Below are 20,217 nucleotides of genomic sequence, written 5' to 3'. Positions count from 1 at the left end.
AAGAATGTAACACTGGAAGCAAAATTGAAAACAACACCCAGCATTGGGTCACAACCATAACAGTGCACATTGCCAAGGGACAATCTTTCCATGCACACCATGTAGAAGGGATTGGTGGTCAAATGTGGGGTTTTCAGCCACACCCACATCGACCGATAAAATCTCATAGCTGGCAGGGTCAACTTTCAACCCTAAGGGGAGCTGGATCTATAATATGCACATGTACAAATAGCTCCGGTGATGATAAGAATGGGCCCGAATGGAAAATAGGTCATGAATTATTCTAGTAGCATAGAGAACGGTGGAGTTGATCATGGAAAATTTCCTTCTAAAGCAAGTTGTGGCTGCTGATATGATCTCTGGCTGTCAGGTAGAGGGAGATTTAGCAGCCTGGGCTTGGACGACGACATCCCAGCAAGGCCCTCAGGGAATCTAGAAGGGTAGGGAGAAAAGATGTCTTAAATAGCACAAGACCCCACCAACTGCTTTTAAAACATGAGAGAAAGGGATTCATCTAGAACAGAGACTGGCATAGATGACCTCGGTGTCATAACTTAGTCTCCTATTTGAAGACTTACTGGCTTTTTGTAGTCAGCCTCTGCCAGAGCTGAAAGTCCACATCTGTAAGCAAAAATTCCTGCATGGGGGTGGGGCCTAAAGAACTTCTGTTCTTCCCCCAGAACTCAGGATGTCCAAGACAAAATTGCCCAGCAGAGGATCAGATTCCTCACAGGAGCCCCCTTTTTTGATGGCATTTGTTAAGCATTTACTATATGCCAGCACTGAGATCAATACAAGGTAATCAGGTTGGACCTAATGCATGCTTCACATGGAGCTCTCAGCCTTAATCCCATTTTACAGATAAGGTAACTGAGGCACAGAGAAGTTAAGCAACTTGCCCAAGGTCACACAACAGACAAGTGGCAGAGCTGGGTCTAGAACCCAGGTCTTTCTGACTCGCAGGCCCATGCTCTATCCACTAGGCCATGTTGCTATTCAATATGCCCCTGTAGTATTTGCTACCTGCCTGACCTACCAACTGAGAATAGATTCTCTTCAGTTTGCCTCTCCATATTTAAAATAAAAATAAATAAATGGTGGTATTTGTAAAGCGCTTACTATGTGCAAAGCACTATTCTAAGCAATGGGGGATACAAGGTGATCAGGTTGTCCCACGTGGGGCTCACAGTCCCCATTTTATAGATGAGGTAACTGAGGCACAGAGAAGTTAAGTGACCTGCCCAAAGTCACACAGCTGGCAAGCGGCAGAGCCAGGATTAGAAACTATGACCTCTGACTCCCAAGCCCGGGCTGTTCCCATGGAGCCACGCTGCTTTTCTGGGACACAGAAAGACAGAGAGGAATTACACTTATGTAGGCAAACATTAGAGGGATAATTTTCCCTTCTGCCTTACTTATATAGGCAACACTGACCAAGATACCTATTATTGGGTTTAATCGAAGACCCTTACTTTCTCTATCTTCTGGGAGGAAAATTCTCGTATCCAGCTTTCGATTGCTTTCCAAAGGAGATTTGTCTGGCTAAGCTTGCCCTATAGAGCTGCCCTTCAGCATTCGATGCTGACGCTACTGGAGGTGAGATTTTATCAGTGTGTGCAAGGGTGACTGATAAGACCAATGCATGACTGACAAACTCACACAATGTGTGTGTGTGTGCGCGCACCCGTAAAGTTGCTCTGAAATCTTTATTTAGATACTAGCTACTGAAACGGGCCTCCTGTCCGTGTCTTGAATTGTCTCTTTTTGAAATTCAATGACAGATCAGGGGGTGAGGGAATATTCAGGGTCATAACAATGTTGTTCCTATCCCCCAACCATTTATTCCTTCACCCTTGTTTGGAATGACGTGTTTGCCCAACCCACAGTCTGCGTCCTCATCGAGGAATGTCACGGGTGAGGCTGGGACAGCAGAGCTAAAGTCAAGCATCAGAGCGTGAGTTTATTGCTTGAGATCCCAGCATAAGCAACTCGTCAGTGCTGGCCGAAACCAGTGAAGCAGTGCGGACCTCTCTTTCAGATCTTGCCTTTTCACGGGGCAATAAACTAATTGTCTTGGGTTGGCTTACCCGTCCTCCTCTCATTTGCGGCAGGGAGGGCCAAGTCACAGTTTAGGAAGGTCTCATTTCCAGGATTTAAGAAGGTGGTCATTCTGACCTGCCACCTACAAGAGGGAACTCTTGGAAAATGCCTGAAGCATGATTTATGTGACTGAATTGGCACTGCACGGGCAGTGCCTATAATTTATTACCTAGCTTTCACCAGGAAACTATCATCTCTCATCTCTCCTCTCCTCTCTCCTCTTCCTCTCTCTCTCACACACACACCCTGTCTCCTTTTATTTCCCCCTCTTTTGTGTTCTCATGCTCATCCTCACAAAGCACTTTCTCTTCCTCCTTTCCATCCCTTGACTTATGTGGTTACTGTCCCATCAGCCATCCCTATGATCTTATTTTTGTTTTTTTAATTTTTTCTGTATTTCTCCCTCTACCTTTTGAGCAGAAAGTCCTACATCAAAGCAAAATTTAACATGGCAGAAGTACTGTCTGAGCACCCAGCAAAGACTGAGTTGTGTCTGGTTCCCTCCCAGGAAAGTGTTCAGCTTGTGGCTAGGAAGAGAAGTTCACAACACGGAGGATAACACATGTTGGCGCAACTTCCCCTCCTAAATTTCAACTTCTACTCAGGGCTCTCTTCCTGCCAACCTGCTTGCTGTCTCAACACCAAATGTTTTGGAAGTCATTCTCAAAGCCTTTACTGTTGTAATTGCAGATAAGCTAAAAAGAAGGAGCTTGCCTTTTAAAGCCTGAATAAATACCTCTATCCCTCCTTGGCCTTGACAAACATCAATCCCCTAAAATGGTAAATTAGAAACACCCCTCTCTATCATACATGCAGACTAGAGGAAACAGAACCAGGCATTTACAAACACTACCAAATCCTGTTGTTTCCACCTTCACAGAATCACCAAAATCTACCCTTTCCTCTCCAACCAAACTGCTACCACATTAACTCAAGCATTTATCCTCTCCCATCTTAATTTCTGCATCAGCCTCCTTGCTGACCTCACTGGCTCCTTTCTCTTCCCACTCCACTCAATACTTCATTCTGCTGCCTGGATCATTTTTCTACAAAACCACTGAATCCATGTTTCCCCACTCCTCAAGAGCCTCCAGTGGTTGGCCATCCAGCTCTGCATCAAACAGAAACTCCTTACAAGCAGCTTTAAAGCACTCAATCATCTTGTCCTCTCCTACTTCAAATCCCAGCTCTGCCACCTGTCAGCTGTGTGACCGTGGGCAAGTCACTTAACTTCTCTGTGCCTCAGTTACCTCATCTGTAAAATGGGGATTAAGACTGTGAGCCCCACGTGGGACATCCTGATTCCCCTGTGTCTACCCCAGCGCTTAGAACAGTGCTCGGCACATAGTAAGCGCTTAACAAATACCAACATTATTATTATTATTACTTTACCTGGCTGCTTTCCATTTACAACCCAGCCCACACACTTTGCTCCTCTAATGCCAACCTACTCACTATACCTCTATCTCATCTATCTCACTGCTGACCTCTGCCCTGAAACACCTTTTCTCTTCATATCTGACAAATGATCACTCTCCCCACCTTCAAAACCTTATTAAAAGGACATCTCCTCCAAGAGGCCTTCCCTAAGCCCTCATTTCTTCTTCTTCTCCTCCCTTCTGAATCATCCTTGAACTTGGATTTGCATCTTTTATTCACCCCTCCCTCAGCCCCACAGCACATAACCATAATTTATAAGTTTATATTAATGTCTGCTTCCCCCTCTGGACTGTAAGGTTGCTGTGAGCTGGAAATGTGTCTATCAACCCTGATATACTGTACTCTCCAAAGTGTGTAGTACAGGGCTCTGCACACAGTAAGCATGCACTATGACTGACTGATCACAACCCTTCAGCAAGGGATATTTTTGAATGCCTAATATGGACAGAACTGCATGTTGCACATTGGCCTGTATGCCACACATGCGCTCATAGTTGAACTTCACCGTCAGTGTATCTTTTTCAAATATGAAGGACAAACTGTGTATGTGTATATGTGTGAAGGGCAGCTATATCCTTCTACTTATCTATTAGTGGTATTCATTGCGTGCTTAAGTGTGCAGAGCGTTATACAGAGTGCTTGGAAGAATACAGTGCAAAAGAACTGGTAGTTATGATCCCGTCCCACAAGGAACTTACAGTCCAGAGTAGGAGACAGACATTAAAATAAATCACCGGTAGGGGAGATGGCAGGGAATGAGGATAGGTACATTAGTGTTGTGGAGATGAGGGTGCTTAAAGGGTACAGATCTAAGTGCATATGTGACACGGAAGGAGAAATGAGGGCTTAAGCAAGAATGGCCAAGTGATTATCCAAGAGGGAGGAGACAGTGAATATCAATATATCTGTCCATTTTCAAAAGTGAAACAACTGAGACAGATCTTATCCATGTGATCCAATGTGGCTGAAAGTACCATTAGTTGACTCATTCCCTTTCACATTTTTTCCTTACCAAGGAAATTCCTTGTTGCACTAATTTTCCTGATTTTGAGCCTTTGCTAGAGAAAAGCAATCCCTGTCTCAACTTCTCATTCATTCATTCAATCTTATTTATTGAGCACTATTTGTAGGGCACTGTGCTAAGTGCTCAGGAGAGTACAAATATAACAGTAAGCAAACATATCCTCTGCCCACAACAAGCTTACAGTCTAGAAGGGGAGACAGACATTGTGACTAAATAAATAAATAACTTACAGATCTGAGTTTTTGACTAGCCTATTTGCTGCTGTGATTTTCCAGCAGTCTGCATTCTTTGAGATTGTGCTTTACCGTGTCTTTAAATATTATTCTTATACTCATATGTTAGCCCCTGGGCTCAGGGAGCAAGCCTGACTAGATGTAAATCAGAAGAGAAAGAATACTACCAGCCACACATACCTAAGATCTATAGAACTGTAGAAGAGGAAAGGTGGATGACGCCACTTCTGAGGGCCTTTACTGCCCTAACCAATGCAGGTTTTGTTTTCCTCTTTCTCTGTTTTATTCTCTCTCCCCACTCATCCTGCCTCCTTCATTCTTTGTTCCCTTCCATATTTTCAACTCTGTTTTACTTCTCCAACTACCACTCCTCAGGTCGAGCTCAAATATTACTGTGGGTAAGCACAACTCTTCTTGTGGCCCTCAGGACTAAAGTACTAATGGGTGCCATGACTTTCACCTTGAGTGTACTGTGGAGGAGAATCAGACTAGATGCACTAGTGGCAGATTTGGGAAACCCAGGAAAAGGGAATTTTTCATCAGGAAGTCATATGTGTTTGAGGCTGGGCCTGAAGAGTATGGATCTGAAAGATGAGTTAGGACCTCTGAGCTATTTAATCAAATAAATGAGGGATTAGAGAGAAAAAAACATAGAATATGGACCCTAAGCAAGATCAAATAGAAAAGAAGCAGGCTTGGAAAATGTCCATTTGCACATTTGCAAATGAGTTAAGGGTCTCCACCTGAAGCACAGTCTAGTAAGGAACTTCAGTAGCCTCTGAGACCTAGCCAATCAATAGTATTTATTGCTCAATTATCATATGCAGAGCACTGTACTAAGCAGTTGGGAGTGTACCATATATTAGAGTTGGTAAGCATATGAACCCTCCCCCACAGAACTTGCTCCAGTCTAGCGAAGTAGCTTCCACTCAAGTGGCCACAGCCTTTACTTATTCAAGCCCCGGAAAACTGAGGTAGATGGTAAGAAGATGAGGCTGGAGAGAGGAGGAATTTGAAAATGATGATCCTAGAGGAATTTCCTCTTATTTCTTTGATCATGATGATGGTTGGGGCTGGGAGCTGTGGTAGAAATGTCACGGTTCTGTCATGTGAGCTTTCCCAGTGTTACTACATAGGTATGAATTCTTGGATCTCCAAGAGAGTTTCCATCCAATGGGGTTGATGGTACAAAGGGGACATTTTGAAAGGAATCTCGTAAATTGTGCCCACAAAATGTACACACATAAAATGGGCCATTTCACACACGCCATTCTGTTGTCATGCACAGTCACTTGTGGAGCATATGTATATATTAAGATGGCTAAAACATCCCTATCGCTTAAGCCTCTGGAGCATATAGGGGATAAAAACCAGTAGCAAATCTCTCTCAGTCAGCGTAGCCCCACAATGAATGCCCTTTTTTAATCCCTTCCACAGAATGATTCTTCCAGAGACAGGAGTTGTTCACCCACCATGTCGATAAATCTTGATGATGCCATGTCACTGGGTGGAGCTTCTGGGCTCCTCAACATCTCTTGTGAAGTCACTGAGTTGCTGGGATAGAGGAAGAGCTGACCACCACTGCTCCCCTCCCAGTTCTTCCTGGAAAGCTGCAGGCTACCTCTCTGGGCTAGCTCTGTCTTTTTTTTTTTTAAATCATATTTGTTAAGTGCATACTATGTGCCAGACACTGTCCTAAATGGTGATGTATACGAGAATTAATCAGGTTGGACACAGTCCATGTCCCAAATGGGGCTCACGTCTTAATCCCCATTTATCAGATGAGGTTACTGAGGCACAGAGGTGTTTAGTAACTGCCCCAATATCACACAGCAGACAAGTGGTAGAGCCAAGATAACCCAGTAGTCTCCTACCAAAACTAGGTGTGCAGACAAGTTTGCAGGAGTGTCCCAGGGCCCTAGACATTTAGATTCATTTCTGGCTGGCGTGAAAAGGCATAGTCATTCCAAAGCAATGTTCCCCATGTCTGAGCAGCGGGATTAATTTCACACCGATATCAGGAATGTTACTGTAAATCTCTTTTGAATTGTGTCGCTCAAAGATTGCAGTGAAATTCTCCATCTTTCAACAGGCTTCTCTCTGTAATCCCATCCAGCCGATGAATCTTGACAGCTCATGGTTGTCAAAACTGGAGTCCCGCTCTCTCTCCTCTCCTTCCCTTCACTGTCTCCCTCTCCCCTCCCCTCCACATTCGATTGTCTCTTTGAAAGCGAGGCTACGTGGGAGTTAGAGGACCTGGGTTCTAATCACTACTCCGTCACTTGTGCAAATCATATCACTTCTTTGTGCCTCAGTTGCCTCATCTGTAAATTGGGATAATACAACCTGATTATCTTGTATCTACACCAGTGCTTAGTACAGTGCCTGCCCCATATTAAGCTCTGAACAAATACTACAAAAAAGAAAAGTCAAAGGCACTGATAATGCCTGCTCAAAGCCTCCCCCAGCTTTATCCCAGCCACCAACTTCCCTGTCACAGGGCCAAGTTGTTCCAGGAAAATCCCTCACCCAGATGCAGGGATCAAAATGCCTCTGACAGATGGGGCTCCCAAGGTAAACGGAGTGGTCTGGTTCACAAATATTTCATTGTAACATTTGCAGGTCAAATGTACAGGCTCTGAATCCAAGTTTGGGCAGAGGAGAACTTGTTTTATTGTATTGCTTTAATTGGGGCAGAAAGAATGCTCATAAATCCAAATTTCAGCCTTGTTTCCTATGGAAAGGGGACTTATGATTCTGGCTCCTAAAGTCCCTATTCCCCCTAAACCCTTAGGCTCCTTCAGGCTGCTATTAACCCCACGAGACAAAGAGGTCCCTTGGTAGAGACAGTAGGATCAGCTCACAGATAGAGACCCTAGTTGCTCAGGGACAGTCTTTTGCAGAAAAGCCCCACTCGCCTACAACTAGGCATTGTGTTCTAGCTTGTTGGACAGATTTCTGGGTTTGGCCAGAGCATAATTTAATCTAGACTCCAAAAAGGGTCATTTCCATCCAGTTAGCATCACCACAGTCCACTGGAAATAACCCTGAGATGGGAATACAAAGCCCTAGTTGAAGTCCCAGCTCTTCCTCTGACCTACTATATGACTTTGGACAATCAATCCCATGAATCAGGGTATTTATTGAGTGCTTGCTGTGTGCTACCCTCTCTGAGCTGAGCGGGTAACAATGTCTGCCCCTCCAGAGCTCCAGGGGGATGCTGAGAGCCACCCTTACCTTCCTCCAGAGATAAGTTCTCCTGGTTCTCCAGAAGAAAGGAACAGCATATATCCTTGGTAAAATGAGATGAGCACTTGGCAGCACATTAAAGCTGGCACTAATCAGTTATATCTCACTGGTGCTAAGATGAAGTTGTTCTGATTTTTGGACAGACAGCTGTTCATTCATTCAATCATATTTATTGAGTTCAAACTGCATGCAGCCCACTGTACCTAGAAAGTACAAAGCTTGGTTGGGCTCAGAGCTATGAGGAGACTCTAACCACAATGCCCCTTTGGTCTCCCTCTAGATTATAAAATCATTGTGAGCAGGGAATATGTCTGTTTATTCTTATATTGTACTCCCCCAAGTACTTAGAACAGTGCTCTGCACAGAGTAAGCTCTCAGTAAATACTACTGAATGAATAAAGGAAAGTCTTGACTTATCTTTCATTTCCCATGTCTTCTGTGTTGATTTTGTATTTTTACCATTTTATCTATCCTTGTGTCCATTGTCAGCCCACCCCTCTTTATTCTTCTCCTTCTTATTATTATTATCATGGTATTTGTTAAGAACTTACTATGTGCCAGGCACTGTACTAACCGATGGGTTAGATGCAAGCCAATCAGGTTGTACACAGTCCATGTTCCACATGGGGCTCACAGTCTTAATCCCCATTTAACAGATGAGGTAACTGAGGCACAGAGAAGTGACGTGGCTTGCCCAAGGCCACACAGCAGACAAGTGGTAGAACCTAAATTAAAACCCATGACCTTCTGACTCCCAGGTCCATGCTCTATCCAGGCCTTTAATGGGCCAGAGACCATGTCTAATTCTCACTTGTATATTTTTTCTCAGAATTTGATATAATGCTTTGCACACAGTAGGTTCTTAATCCAACAACCACTACTATAACAACAATTTCTGCTACAACTACTATTACTACTACTACCACAGCTGTTGTCCTTTCATCTGTCATGCAATGTTCTTGTTCTTGTTAACAATAGAGTTGACTGGAAAACAGCACTGGTTTAAGTGTAATAAATTTCCTATCAGCAGTGGGGAAGTATGTCCAGGACTGCTTAGGCTCACCATTGTGCAAATCACCTAACAGTAGATCAGTGACCCAGCTCCTGAGAATTAGGGCCATCATGATCAAAGAAAGTCTTCCAGGCCTTCTACTAAGGTACATGCACTATAATACTGTGCAACTTGGACCATAGTTAACCAAAATCTATTACTATTATTACTAACACCACTGTTGCTATTAGTGTTGCTAGCTACTACTCATTCATTCATTCAATAGTATTTATTGAGTGCTTACTATGTGCAGAGCACTGTATTAAGTGCTTGGAATGTACAATTCGGCAACAGAGACAATCCTTGCCCATTGATGGGCTTACGGTCTAATCAGGGGAGACAGACAGACAAAAACAATAGCAATAAATAGAATCAAGGGGATGTACATCTCATTAACAAAATAAATAGGGTAATAAAAATATATACAAATGAGCGGACGAGCACAGTGCTGAGGGGAGGGGAAGGAAGAGGGGGGAGGAGCAGAGGGAAATGGGGGGGGAAAGGGGGCTTAGCTGAGGGGAGGTGAAAGAGGGATATTCTACCCCAATATATTGTGTATTCTCTCCCAGTGCTTTGTAAAGTGTTCTGCACAAAGAGCTTAAATACCATTATTACTGCTGCTGTTGCGCTGATATTTAAAGTAATAACAGTAGAATAATATTACTCTCATGATTGGAAGAGTACAATACTGTTGATAGACATGATCCTTGCCCACACAGACCTTATAATAAGAATGAATTGTTCAGACTCTGATGTTTCAAGAGATGTTTATGTTCAAGTATCCTTCCTTGTGATGAGTCACAGGATTCAAAGAGAAGAGTGAACTCTGACACAAGCAGGAAAATAGAATTAGAGAAAGAGAGACTGACACCCACTGTTACTGCAATGTGACCTTGGGCAAATCACTTAACTTCTCTGTGCCTCAGTTCCCTCATCTGTAAAATGTGAGCCCCACATGGGATATCCTGATTACCTTGTATCTACCCCAGCTCTTAGAACAGTGCTTGGCACTAATGGTTTAACAAATACCACCATTGTCATCATCATCATCTTCTTCATTGCAGGTGAGATTCATTTCTAGGGATTGAGTTTTTTCTGACTTCAAGTCTGCCGTTTTAATCAATCAATCAGTGGCATTTATTGAGCACTTCCTGTATGCCTAGTACTGTACTAAGTGCTTGGGAAAGTACAATATAGCCGAGTCGATAAACGTGATCCCCGCCCAAAAGGAGCTTTTACTCTATGTGTCTCCCAATCTTTCAGTCTGTATCTCACACTTTATGAGTTGATGAGATTTCCTTCACAGATTCTCAATCAGCAGGATGTTTTTGAGTGAAGAAGGAGCCGGTTCAGAAAACTGCCCAACTCTCTGCAGATCTGGGGTTGAAGCACCATAAAGCTTTCATAATCAAATAATCCTCTTGTTTATAACTAGCTGACTGAAAGCACTGCCCCTGACATATCATTATCAGGAATTTACATTCCTAGAGAAACGGCAAAAACCCCCAAACCCAAATCCAGGGCTTTGCTGCGGCACCAGAGAGAGGAAATAAACTGTGATCTTGAGACTCAAACCACTGAAATAAAGCTCTCTCCCCGTCTTTGTTTGATTTACCACTTTAGAAGAACTCCCAAGGTTTTTCCCCCCAACTCACTGAATTTGTTATGATTTCACTTTTTTCTGGGCTGCTGAGAAGTTAAGTTGGGTCAGGGGAATTTTCCTCCCCTGAGGGAGTAGGTCTGGCAGTCATTTTGCCAGGTCATTGTCAGGTACTTTAGGTTCTTTGCTTTACCTTGATCCCTGGCCACGTCTGCCCCTAGTGAGAAGGCTGTGGGCAAGAGTTGACCCACATAGTGACCTTAGGAATCTCAAAAGTCTGTTGCCCCAATGAGCCGAGATTCCAGCCACACAAGCTGGTAGTGCCATCCCCTTGTTCTCGCTCTTTTCTCTTGCTCTTTTCTCTTCCCTAGGCTTCCAGGAAAACGTGCCAATGCTGGGAGAGTGGGCAGGCTGCCCCAGAGAACAAATTGAGTGAAGCAGGAAGACAGGACAAAACAGGACAAGATTCCTTTAGAGAGATTCATTCTTTCTCAACTTAGGCCAGCCCTAGAATCGAGCATTGTCCTGTCTCCGAACACTGGAGGTCGTGTGGACCGAGAGTGGGAACCAGAGTCAGGAGCCCTGGGTTTTAGTCCCAGCTCTGCCACCAGTCTATTTGACCATCAGTGAACCACTTCCCCTATAGACTTAGGTTATCTCATATGTTGAATGGAGATAGTAATGCCTGTCTACCCCTACCTCTCCTGGCAGTGGTGTGGAGAAAATAAGGTAACCATTCTGAAATTGCTTTGGGAAAAAGCAGAAAGAATTCTATAAATCCAAGCGTTATTGTTATTATTATTCTTATCATCATCTTCATCATCAATCATCAGGATCATTATCTCTAGACTGTGAACTCATTTTGAGCAGGGAATATTTTTACCAACTCTGTTATACTGTATTCTTCCAAAGTGCTTAGTACAGGGCTTTGCACACAGCACTCCATAAATATGATTGTTTGATCCATCGATTATCTCTCCCTTTCAAAGCCTTATTAAGGTCACATCTCCTTTAAGAGACCTTACTTAATTACCCCTCATTTCCCCAGCTCCTACTCCCTTCTATGTCATCTATGTACTTGGATCTGTGACCTTTGGGCATTTGCCCCACCCAAAACACTTATGTACATATCTAAAGAGTATATATTATTAATATATATTTATATTAATGTTTTTCTACCCCCTAGAATGTAACTCATTGTGGATAAGGAACTCTGTTTTTTTGTATATTCCCAAGTGCTTAGTACAATGCTCTGCACATAGTAAATCCTCAGTAAATTCAGTGGTCATTATCATTTCCTCTGCTTCCTTTCTTCCCTTCAGGAAAGCCCACCTGATTCTGAGGAGGCTAGAGAAGGTGAGCAGCCACTGCTCTACCCTGTTGCGCAGTGCTTACATCCAGAGCCGCGTGGAAACTATGCCCTACCTCTTCTGCCGCAGCGAAGAGGTCCGGCCGGCGGGCATGGTCTGGTACAGCATCCTCAAGGACACCAAAGTGACGTGTGAGGAGAAGATGGTCTCCATGGCCCGTAACATGTATGGAGACTCCAAGGGGCGGTGAGGGAAGACATTGGCCTTTGTCAGGGAACAGCCCAGAGACTCACTGAGCAAAGAAGATGAGGGCACGTGAGATTCCGGGGTCCCGGGGGGGAAGAGGGAAAGGGTGCCATTTGGAGGGGACCCCAAGGGCAGCAAGGCCAAACCAGATTGTCTCACAGGAACTGCAGAAGGGAATCATTTCAGCCCAATGGACTATTCATTGAGATGGGTTTTTGGTTTTTCCTTCTTTTTTTTTTTTAAAAAAAAAGCTACATGATCTGACCGTATAAACCAAGCCCCCACCTTTTTAAATCTTTTCTTACTGATTCCTGGACTGCACCATCAGAAATGGAAATGAGATCTTTAGGGTAGATCGAGATGTCGTCAGCCCAAGGGGGGGGTCCCTGACACTAGTGACCCTTCCTGATTGGTCCCTCTCGGCCCTGAAGCACACAGAGCAGCAACTCAGCACTATAAAGGCCACCGCGTGCTGGGCCGACCAGTGGCTGTCACCTGCCTACCTTACGGGACACCAGGACAGTCCCAACGGGAAGTCTCTTTTCTCTGCTCCCGGGTTTGCAGAACTCCTGCTGCGTCCTGCTGCTGTTGACCTTTTCCCCTGCAGGGACCTTCTGGGGGGTTCTGTACATTAAAAATTCATATTAATTAAGTCCACATTTCTGCCTGGGTGTCAGTTTCTTGCCAAAAGAGCATGTTCTAGAGATGGTCTGTCCAGTGTTCACATCACCTCATGTCCTGAAATGGGTTCTTTCCCAATCTGGCTGAAATGCTGATTCTCTAAAAAAAAATTAAAAAAAAAAAGGCTGGGAACAAGCCAGAGAAACCAAAAGCCGGGATGGAGGCAAATAGTTATGTTTATGAGAAATTGAAAACAAAAATAGCATGGAGGAGAATTAAATAGGTGATCCCTAACCTCTTTGCAGGCAGCTTCCAATATGTTCTTTCCACTTGGCCCCATTTTGATAGTTGCCCATGAGGAGAAGCAGTGTGATTGATCAATCAATCGATCAGTGGTATTTATTGAGCACTTACTGTGTTCAGAGCACTGGACTAAGCACTCGGGAGAGTACAATACAGTGGAGTTGGTAGCCACGATCCCTGCTTCAAGTTTACAATCTAGTAGGCCTAATTGAAAGAGCAGAAGCCTGGGAGACAGAGGACTTGTTTTTGATCTCTACTCTGCCATTCTCCTGCTTTGTGGCCTTGGGCAAGTCTATTAACTTCTCTGTCCCTTGGTTTCCTCATCTATAAAATGGGGATTAAATACCTGTTCTACCTCCCCTTTAGACTGTGAGCCCCATATGGGACAGGGACTGTGTCCGACCCAAATACCTTGTACCCACCCCAAGGCTTAGTAGAGTGCCTAGCACATAGGAAGTATTTAGCAAAAACCACAATTATTATTAGGAAGGAGAAGAAAAAGATTTGGGAAAATTCAGTGATCAATATTGACTTCAGAAGAAGAATCTAGTCTACACTTTGAGCCTACATAGTGATTTTGTAATGTGGGAAAAACTGTCAAGATTGGAGATTCTACTGAGAGAGAATTGATATGTCGCATGAACCTGGAAAGAGAAATTCAAAACTCTTTAATATTCCTCCTATGCATTCAAAACTACATAAGATTTGAAAACAGCCACTAGAAAATGGGAATGCTCATCTATGATTGGCCCTGTCCCTAAATATCTTTCCTCTTTAATGTTGCATCTGTCCTTTGTAGGATTTGTTTTCCATAGCTTCCTGCAAGTCAGGGTAACTTTATGGGGAAGAGAGAGAGCCAGCAACTCTATGAAACAGGTGTTTGTGTGCTCTGTGGCATTAAGAGAAGAGGTTAGAGAAATATTTATTAAGATGTTTTGTTGTGAAAAAAAATTATTCAAGTGCAAATAAGTTTCTACTCGACTCTTTGGCTGGTAGTGAGCTGCCTCAGAGTGGTGTGGCTAATTAATGTGTTGCCATGAAAAATACCCTCCATGGCATAAAATGCCACCTCTGAAAAGTCTCTCATTCTCAGTGAGCCAGCATGTGTTTTTGCATACTCCTGTGTCTTTTTACTGTATGTCTGCTGCAAACAAGCTGTATTTTTAGGACAGAGTAGAGTATAAGTGGATCTTAAATGTCCTGGTAGTCTACAGGTTAGCTCATATCCTGGGTGTATTATTCAGACCAACCAAATAACCCATCAAACTGTATGTGTTCAGGATGTGTCCAAGATCCTGAGTATCCTTGTATCCTTGTAAGTTACACATGTACCACTCTCTGCTGTCATTATTTGTGTTCGAGAATGAGGGCAACATTCATATTTGGACATGAATTCAAAATTTACCCTGATGCGTATGCATGCTTCCAAATACAGGAACACATGCTTTCTGGATATATGCATGTAGATTCATGTTGAGTGTGTGTGGTTGCACTCTACATACCCACCCAGGCAACAGTTTGCCATTCAGGTTATAGCAAGTTTGGTAAAATAGTTTGTGCCAATGTGTTTGGAAATGTTCATGCATGTTGCTTGATGTTAAGCAGAAGATGTGGAGGTGCATGTAGTACTTGACCATTCATTTGTGGGATGATATGTGGTTGGGTGGGTATGTGTAAGCATGCATTTAGGAAGTATGAAATGCTGCTAATAAATAGTTAGAAACATGTTAACAAATTAATAACATCACTATTAATACTAACGACACCAACACTATTTGACTATTTGTAATTAAAACATATGCAGTGGCTTTGTCACCTAGAAAGAAATGCTAAGCTGACTTTTCCCATGCAGCCCTTGCATATGCAATAATGTATCCTCCCCTTACACCCCATTTTCTTCATTTGCCCATTTTAGAATTGTCACCTGCAGTTATGAGCCAGTGTGGTAAGAAAGATTTTGTAAGGGCCACCTTGAGACACACCTGGAGGGGCATCATGAGGGAAGAGTAACTTCTAATTCTATTGCACTCTCCTTTGTGCTTAGTGCAGTGCTATGCACATATGCATTCAGTAGATATTTGATTGATTGATTGAGTGATTGGTTGGGAGAGGGAAGTCAAGGAAAAACTGCAGTGAGCACGCAGCCAATCTGGCACCCCATGATTCCTTTCCACTCTTTCACCAAGTAAAAACCCATCTTGCAATTCCTGCATAGAGGTACAACCACACCTCTCTGTGAATTAACTCAGATCCATTCTCTCCTCTGTAGGCAAGAAAGGGCAGGAATAGACTCAACAACCTAATCAAAGTTACCCCAGGATACCAAACCTGCAAAGCAGCCAGTCACAAACATAACAGGGCAGAACACATATCTCCCCAAATGGAGCTTTCTACTTGCTTGTGAGTAAACAAGTCAATCAATGGTATTTATTGAGTCCTTACTCTCTGCAGAGTACTGTAACTAAGTGCTTGGGAGAACGCGATAAAATTAGGAAACAAGATCCTTGTCCTTCAGGAGCTTACAATCTCATGGGGGCTGAGTGACACAAAAATAAATTACAGATAGGAGGAAGTTCTCCTGAAATCCAAGCAGATTTATAAGTTAGATGGGCCTACAGTGTGCATATGGATGACACGATTGCGTACATATAGCATCTTTCCATTTGTGTCTACATAATGCGGTAGGCATGTGTAAGCCCCATGTGATGCACATGCTGTGTCCTACCTGATCATCTTGTACCTTCTCCAGTGCTTAGTACAGTGCCTGGCATATAATAAGTGCTTAACAAGTACAGAATTATTATTGCAAAGTGGGGAACTGTGAGAGTTGGTGTGTGGCTGAAACCTTTTCAGGAATATGTAAAAAAAAACCCTTCTGTGTGTTTGAGCAGGGAATTTCTGTGTATGAATAGGTCCATAAAGATCTGTAAAGTGTAAGGTAATGCTCTTAATCCCCAAGATCAAAGCTGACTCAAAGCAGTGGAATAATAAAGCCTGTGATGGTACCCGGCTTAGGTGCTCAAGCCAAACAAAACCCAGGAATTATTCGAGGTTTCACATAAAATGGCCAGAGACTGAAAGGAGCATTCTGTATTCCCTTTTTGGAACCTCTGCTCTATATGTTTTTACACACAGCCATTCAAGGCAATCTCCTGTGCTTTTCTGTTTTATGGGAGTTGGCTGATGTGGAGGTAGTGGGCTCTACAATTGCCCACCGGTGTTCTCTTTTCCAGGGGTTTTAGGGCATGGACAGTCCAGATTCCAGGTTCTCTTTCAGCTGGATTTGTCCCGGGCCAGGCCTGAGATGGAACCTCTGCCACCTAAGCTTTCTGTTACCAAAGTGAGAAATGTATCTCTCTTGCCCACCGAGTCGAAATACTTCAAATGTGGCCTGGGAAATGCATTCATGGAAGATGTGTGCTGCTCTTGGGGTTATTAGGAATCCCCCACTCCCAGGAGTTAGGGAAAATGTGATGTGCTGGTTAGAGGAGGAGATCGCCTCGGAAACATCAGCCTTCTGCCCACTTGCTCTGGTTGAGCAGCATCTCCCCAGTAAGTATTCTTTTTTTTTTAAAGACATTTACTAAGTGCTTACTATATGCCAAGTACTGTACTAAGTACTGGGTTAGATACAAGCCAATCAACAAACACAGTCCATGTTCCATATGGGTGTCACAGTCTTAATCATCATTTGACTGATGAGGTAACTGAAGCACAGAGAAGTGAAGTGGCTTGCCCAAAGTCACACAGCAAACAAGTGGCAAAGCCCGGATTAGAACCCAGGTTTCTTACTCCTTAGCCTGGGCTCTATCTACTAGACCGTGCTGCTTCTCATATTCAAAAACTGAAGCCAGGGATCTGACTCCCTTTGAGGCTCCCTTGGTGGAGGTGGATCATTGCTCAGTATGCCTATTTATTAGGAAGGCTGGAGTCTCCTAAATCATTTCAATGGTCTTTATTATTCAAAATTAGAGCTCCTCTAATTCTGGGGTGCTAGGGCTCATCCTGCCATGGTCTAATGGGGAGATCATTGAATGCAAATAAATGGCAAATTCTCCTGAAATAACCAAGGTGACCCAGAGAAAGTGTTTTTCTTTGGATTCACCCCACCATCCCTATGAGTGTGCATGCGTATGTGTGTGTGTGTACGCACACACACACACACACACTTTAGGGAATGTTGTGTTCAAACCACAAGACAAGAAAGAAACATGTCTTAAAATATCTGGGCTCCCAGCCAGCTCTTTTTACTTGAACAGCAAATGAATGATTCTCCTGATGTATTCGCCCTTCAATGTGGTATCTTCACTTCTCTCAGCAGCCCCAGCAGGTAGCTTTGCACAGGAAAGCCCAGGGCTTGAGCTCATTTTTCTGTGTGTTTCCTTCTATTATTCTCTCCCCCATCTCTCTCTGCTCACTTCCTTTCCTCTCTCCCCACTTCCCTCACTCCATCCTTCCCTCCCTTTCTCCTTTATTTCCTTCTTTCCTTCCTAACTTCTTTCCTTTTTCCATCCCCCTTCCCTTCCTCTTCCACTTGTCTTTCTCTCCCTCACTCATACCTTCCTCCCTCTCTTCTTCTCTTCCTCCTTCTCTCTCATCCTCCCTCTCTGCTTCCTTTCCTACTTCCATTCCCTCTTCCATTCCTCCCTTATCCCCTTCCCTCTTTTCTTCCTATATCCCTCCTCTCTCCTTCCCTTCCCCTCCATCTATTCTTCCATTCATCAGCAAGTCATATTCTGCTTAATAGCAGTACATTTCTAACTTCCAAATCCACCCGCCCACTCTGTTCCACAGTTATGTTGGTCAATCTATTGGCTAGGCTCTGAATTGCCAGCATCTCCTTATTGTGGGGTCCCCAGAACGGAGACCTGCCAAATTGGAAAAGCTTAGCTGCAGCTGTCTCTGCTGCGCCTTCTCCTTGACCTTATAGACAACAAAATGCAGAGAGAAGAAGCCTCTACTTGAGTCTCCCTTGCCCCAGATTTGCTCATGAAATGGAGGTAATATTTCACGGACATGGAGTGGTATGTATTTTGCCAGTGGACAGAACTGTATTGCTAAGAGATTTTGCCAATTTGGTCTTCAGCATTGACCTGACCTCCTGTGTGTGTGTGTTGGGGGGATGGTGGGGAGAGGGTGGTGGGAGTGGGAGTGGGAGTGCTCCCATTAGAGCATTAAGAGAAATGTTTGTTCTGAAGGGAAATTCTTTGAGTTGATTTGCATTATAAATATGAAACATTCCGTGGTTCACTAGGTTTTAGTATCCACTGGTGACGTAGTTTCTGCAATTTCCACCCTGTTGCTCTGTGTCTTTTGGGTTGTTTTCAGAGTGCTGAAGGAAAAGTGTGTGCACGAAAAAAGGCCATGTGAATGACTGGAGCATGAGGAAAGGGAAAGGAGAGGCAGGGCCAAACAGATTGGAAGACCTCAATTTATTGGAAGAAGTAGAGCAATTATCTTAAAGAAAAAAGGCTTAGAAGTGGAATTTCCAAGGGTTTCCAGTCAAGACACAGCATCTAGGTAAAAGCTGCTTAAAAGAGCCCATTGTATAGCGACTTGTAGCAGCTTCTTTGTAAAATTAGATCCACTACTAACTTTCTGTTCCCTGGGCATTGGCCTGCCCTTGAAAAGAAGGAAAGGCTGTGGTATGAATTATTAGCTGGCAAACTGTTTTCTGTGTTCTAGTGAGCTGAAGATAAAGAAATGGGCTGAACATATAGAGCTCAGGTGGATTATGGAAGAACTTCTTGGCCGATTAATCCGATTAAACACTGAACCCGTCCACTTAAGACTATTGTGCAATATCCATCCCTTTAAGTAAATAATTGACAACTATCTGTCAAAAGCTTTAGGGATTCTCCTGCCTAGAGGTAGGAGGCTGGATCTTTTGAGACTCCTTCCAATGGTACAGTTCTTGGCAACAGAAAATTATTGAGGGAGCAGGTAAACCTACCCTCCCCATTTTCTTCTATGTGGCACTAATAAGGCCACATTCTCTCCATGAGACACACTGGGAGTCACCACAGCCACCCTCAAATATGCCTCTTTTCACAGCTTAAGATTCTAATACCAGCTTTGTGTTGAAGGAGTGGCTTTGCCAAAGGTACTTAAGGGACACCCCTTTGATGTTGACCCAAGAGGGAATATACTAGGGAGGGAGTAGAGGGCTATACCATTGCCCTGACATATCTGATTAAAGAGAGTCAGGCTCAAAACCTGGACTACTGAAACAAGGCATATGCTCTTAGTGCCATCTCAGAAGGGTTTCCTTTAAAAGAGTCTGAAGTTTTCTAGCCTGAGGTTCCAAGAGGTAATGGAGTCTTAATGGGTCAGATGGAAAGAGGAGGACCCCTGAAATTGTAGGGTGACTGATGGTGTCTGTACCCAAGATTTCCTGGAGCATCCAGTACATCTTTAGGGAGCTGTGTTCTCTTTGCTTTCTCTGGCACCTGCTGGGTTTTCCCTTGCCTCTAAATGCTTAGAAGGACTGTTGAATCCAAATCCACAGGAAAAAAAAAAGGTATCACCCAATTCAAATGCACTATTATTCAGTAAAAGACATTGGGCAGAGAGGCTGGGTGTGGAGAAGGTTTTTCCAAAACAAAAGATGATTATTTGAGTGGTTCAGAGTTTTCTTTGGCGGATCATGACACCATCCATTGTGTCATGGTGGAGGACTTTATGCCCTAATTACTTTTAAGTTTTTGAGCTAATCCACAGGCTGTGGAGAATCCAAACCGGCGTTCCACTCAGCACATCTGTAATTGGGTTAATGGTATTTTGACTTGTTTAATATATTTACTTCGGCGTCAGTGGAACGTAACAGTCACAGGACATATTGCAGCTCTTCTATTTAGCAAAAACAATACGCTATTTCAAAACATCAGTGACACCAACAGGAAGGCATAGTCGTCACAGCAGGGACTACTGGGATCTGACAGGAGACTTGGACTGAGAGTAAATATCCCTTTTGGGTGGTATTCAGTGCAGGAACTCAATCTCAGAATTTACCTGTTCTGAAGCCTGAAGACTGACTCACC

At 43.6% G+C, this 20,217-nt stretch overlaps 1 protein-coding gene across 2 annotated transcripts in view; it reads left to right on the top strand.

Annotated features, from left to right (window-relative positions):
• Positions 1–12,912, top strand: part of ASTN2 (astrotactin 2) — an 869,558-nt gene extending 856,646 nt beyond the window's left edge. For both annotated transcript variants that reach the window (XM_029062728.2, XM_029062730.2), the window contains one exon: positions 12,020–12,912. In XM_029062728.2, the coding sequence (XP_028918561.1) occupies positions 12,020–12,257 (238 nt within the window). In that variant the 3' untranslated portion in view covers positions 12,258–12,912. The remainder of the gene's footprint in view (positions 1–12,019) is intronic.
• Positions 12,913–20,217: the final 7,305 nt, after the last annotated feature.

The sequence above is a fragment of the Ornithorhynchus anatinus genome, chromosome 4 (genome assembly GCF_004115215.2).
Source record: "Ornithorhynchus anatinus isolate Pmale09 chromosome 4, mOrnAna1.pri.v4, whole genome shotgun sequence".
NCBI lineage: Eukaryota > Metazoa > Chordata > Mammalia > Monotremata > Ornithorhynchidae > Ornithorhynchus > Ornithorhynchus anatinus.
This window is presented reverse-complemented; position numbering and strand designations above follow the sequence as displayed.